Source organism: Cryptomeria japonica, unplaced genomic scaffold, assembly GCF_030272615.1.
Source record: "Cryptomeria japonica unplaced genomic scaffold, Sugi_1.0 HiC_scaffold_524, whole genome shotgun sequence".
NCBI lineage: Eukaryota > Viridiplantae > Streptophyta > Pinopsida > Cupressales > Cupressaceae > Cryptomeria > Cryptomeria japonica.
The window spans coordinates 64,835-67,763 of NW_026729338.1; the positions used below are offsets into that span (position 1 = coordinate 64,835).

A 2,929-nucleotide genomic window follows, 5' to 3' on the forward strand; every position below is an offset into this window, starting at 1 on the left:
GATTTAAGATCAATAATCCTTTGGAGACTTGGTCTTTGAGTTGCATCAAGATAAGCTTGGCTATATTTCTAGTGCAAGTAGCTAGTTGTTTTGGGTGTTTAATTTTTTATTAGTAAATTTTCGCTTTCTCCATTTTTGACATGTTTTTCTTGTATTTATGTCTTTGTAGTGAAACACTAGCATATTTTACAAGATCTTCCTTTTTTTAAGCCATTTTTTTTGTAATAATATAGAAATTGAAAGATTAATATAATACATCTATAAAACCACTTTTTGTAATAATGTATACTTATGATAATTAATAAAACACAATCTCTAAATACCCTTTAGTTTTTATGGATTGAAATGTTTAAATAAAAAATAATAACTTAAAACATATTTTAATTACAAGTATTGAATAAAAATATACATAGATAAACTTAAATAATTTTAATATATTTTATTTAATAGCAATTTTTTTTTTACTTTCATTGATGTAATACTTTAAATATTTTAATCTTAAAATAATAATTTATTTTACTTTTATTTTTTATTTTTCTATTACTAAATATTTTATATTTATATTTTATTCTTAATTTTTGATATTTTATTTTATTAGCTAATAGACTATTTAGTGTGTGCATTGCTTAATAAAAGTAAGTATTTCTATATTAAGATTCCAATCAATTTCAAATAATTCCATGTATAAAGCTTTCATTCACATTTAAATAATTTTAGTCCATTCTATTATTTTTTCATAGATAAACATGTAAACAATTCTTAAAAATAATAAAATGAACTTAAGAAAAATGAAACATTCTATTGAGCAATTTTAGTACAAAGAAAATATATTATATATTTGATAATATGCTTTCAAAAATAACTATTATTTAGCACTTAATGTTAGTTGTATTGATTTTATTATTTTAGAGCTAAATATTGTAACTTTAATAGAAAAAATGAAAATATAAAATTAAATTTAAACATTGAATGTTTATAAAATAAATATTAATGATTAGTTATTAAGTTAATAGAAAATATATATATTAATAATAAATTTTAATTATAAAATATCTGAAAATTTCTATTTTTAAACTTAATTATATATATATTTAATAATATATAGAATGAGCTTAGAGATATCTTTTCAAGGTATTTCATGTTAATGTGGTCAACTGATTTAGAATAGACACGGGGACAATATACTATTAATAAATATATGTAAACTAGTAGAAAAAAATTTCATTAGAAAAAATATAAAAAAATACGATAAATAGTCAACAGACTGAAGGAATATATATATATATATATGATTAAATATTAAGGAATTATTTTTTTTAAAACATTTTACAATATTTTCTAATTACTACCATTTTTATTCATTGTAAGAACACATGATTACAGTGGCCGTTTCTTTTCATTGTGCAGAACGAATAATTACAGTGGCCGTTTCTATATTCTGTAAAAATGGAACATATGATTACAGTCGAAACTGAAAAGAATGGTTGCACATATACAAGCTTTCATTCTTCTATAAAATATATATGTCGCTCTAATGGCAGTACCCTATAATTTATATGAAAGTATTTTTTAACTACACATTTTGAATTTTGTTATTAGAAGGTACTCTGTTTGTCACACATTTTGTATAATAAATGAATGTTATATATTATTGTTATAAAATATAAATTCATAAAATTAAATAATATTGTAGTACAAATTAATTGAAAAGAAAAAAATGAAGATGATAAAAGAAAAATATCTATGAAATAAAAAATCAGTATTCTAAATAATTAAAATCATAATCAAATCTTACTGAATGTAAGATTCTGACATCATAAAAAATGAGATTGGGATGGAGGTTTTTAATCAAAGAGCACGTCAGTATTCTAAATAATTAAAACCATGATCAAATCTTGCTAAGTTTTCAGATTCCTACATCATAAGAAATGAGGCTGGGAACTATCTCACACACAATTTTGAAGAATAAATACTCCTGAATCGTTACAATCCAACAATAAACATCATCATCCAAGAACTACAATGTAACAAGGTTTTTAATTGTAGAAACAATTCCAAAACCAAAGAGAAGAAAACACAGGCTATCAGCAATTTTAAGACACAAATGATTTATGTAAATACGAAAAAAATTCTCAAATCTCATCCATCAACAAGCTTTACAAGTGATAAATCAATATCCTTGTAAGAAGAAACAGTTTTTTCATCTTCTAGTACTACGTTGTCGAATACCAGGGATTTTTTCATATAAGATGGTATTCGAAGCCTGTCTTTGATTTTGGTTATGGTAGTTGCAACGCTCTGAGATTCGTCAACCTCTAGAAGAAGAGATCCATTCTGGTGCTTTATAAGTATCTGCATTTCACCTCTCTCGATCCAAGCCAAGCTGATACATTGATTATGTTTAATATTGTAATGCTTGAGAGTGTTTTCATTCTGTAAGCGAACGCCCATTTTCATCAAACGTTGCTGAGAAGAGGGAATACCTTCTTTCTCTTCAATCTTTGCTTTCAAACTCTCCACCGTTTCAGTGCTTTCCACCTCCAAACGGTACATGCTCCTGTTGGCTCTTCTCACCCTTATCTCCATGCTTATTGCCAGTATCAAACCAGATGGAGGAAGAGAAGGACGTTACTTCAACAAGATGGAAGAGCCTGGCTGATTTGAGCCTCACAAGGAGAGAATAAATAGGGTTTTTTTCTTTTTCGCCTCCTCTACGGGAGAATAGGAAAAGCCACATGTTGGTATTCCAAAAGTTGTATATAAAAAATGCTTAGGGGTGAAGTTTTTTATTTTTGGTTTTGTGGTATATTATGGAGTTGAGAAATTAATTCTTAAATAAGAATGTCCCAAGCCATACAGGACAAAAAGTTAGTAAGGAATTTTTAGTTGGTATGATTTTGTAAGTATATTTATGATATCTATAATTTAT

At 25.4% G+C, this 2,929-nt stretch overlaps 1 protein-coding gene across 1 annotated transcript; it reads right to left on the reverse strand.

Annotated features, from left to right (window-relative positions):
* Positions 1-2,139: 2,139 nt before the first annotated feature.
* Positions 2,140-2,586, reverse strand: LOC131872151 (ubiquitin-like). The gene has a single exon (XM_059216036.1). It carries the CDS (start codon positions 2,584-2,586, stop codon positions 2,140-2,142), a length of 447 nt encoding a protein of 148 aa, XP_059072019.1.
* Between the last annotated feature and the right edge of the window lie 343 nt (positions 2,587-2,929).

Coding starts and splice junctions, on each gene's coding strand:
- LOC131872151 (XM_059216036.1), bottom strand. CDS start 2,586: ATGGAGATAAGGGTGAGAAGAGCCAACAGGAGCATGTACCGTTTGGAG.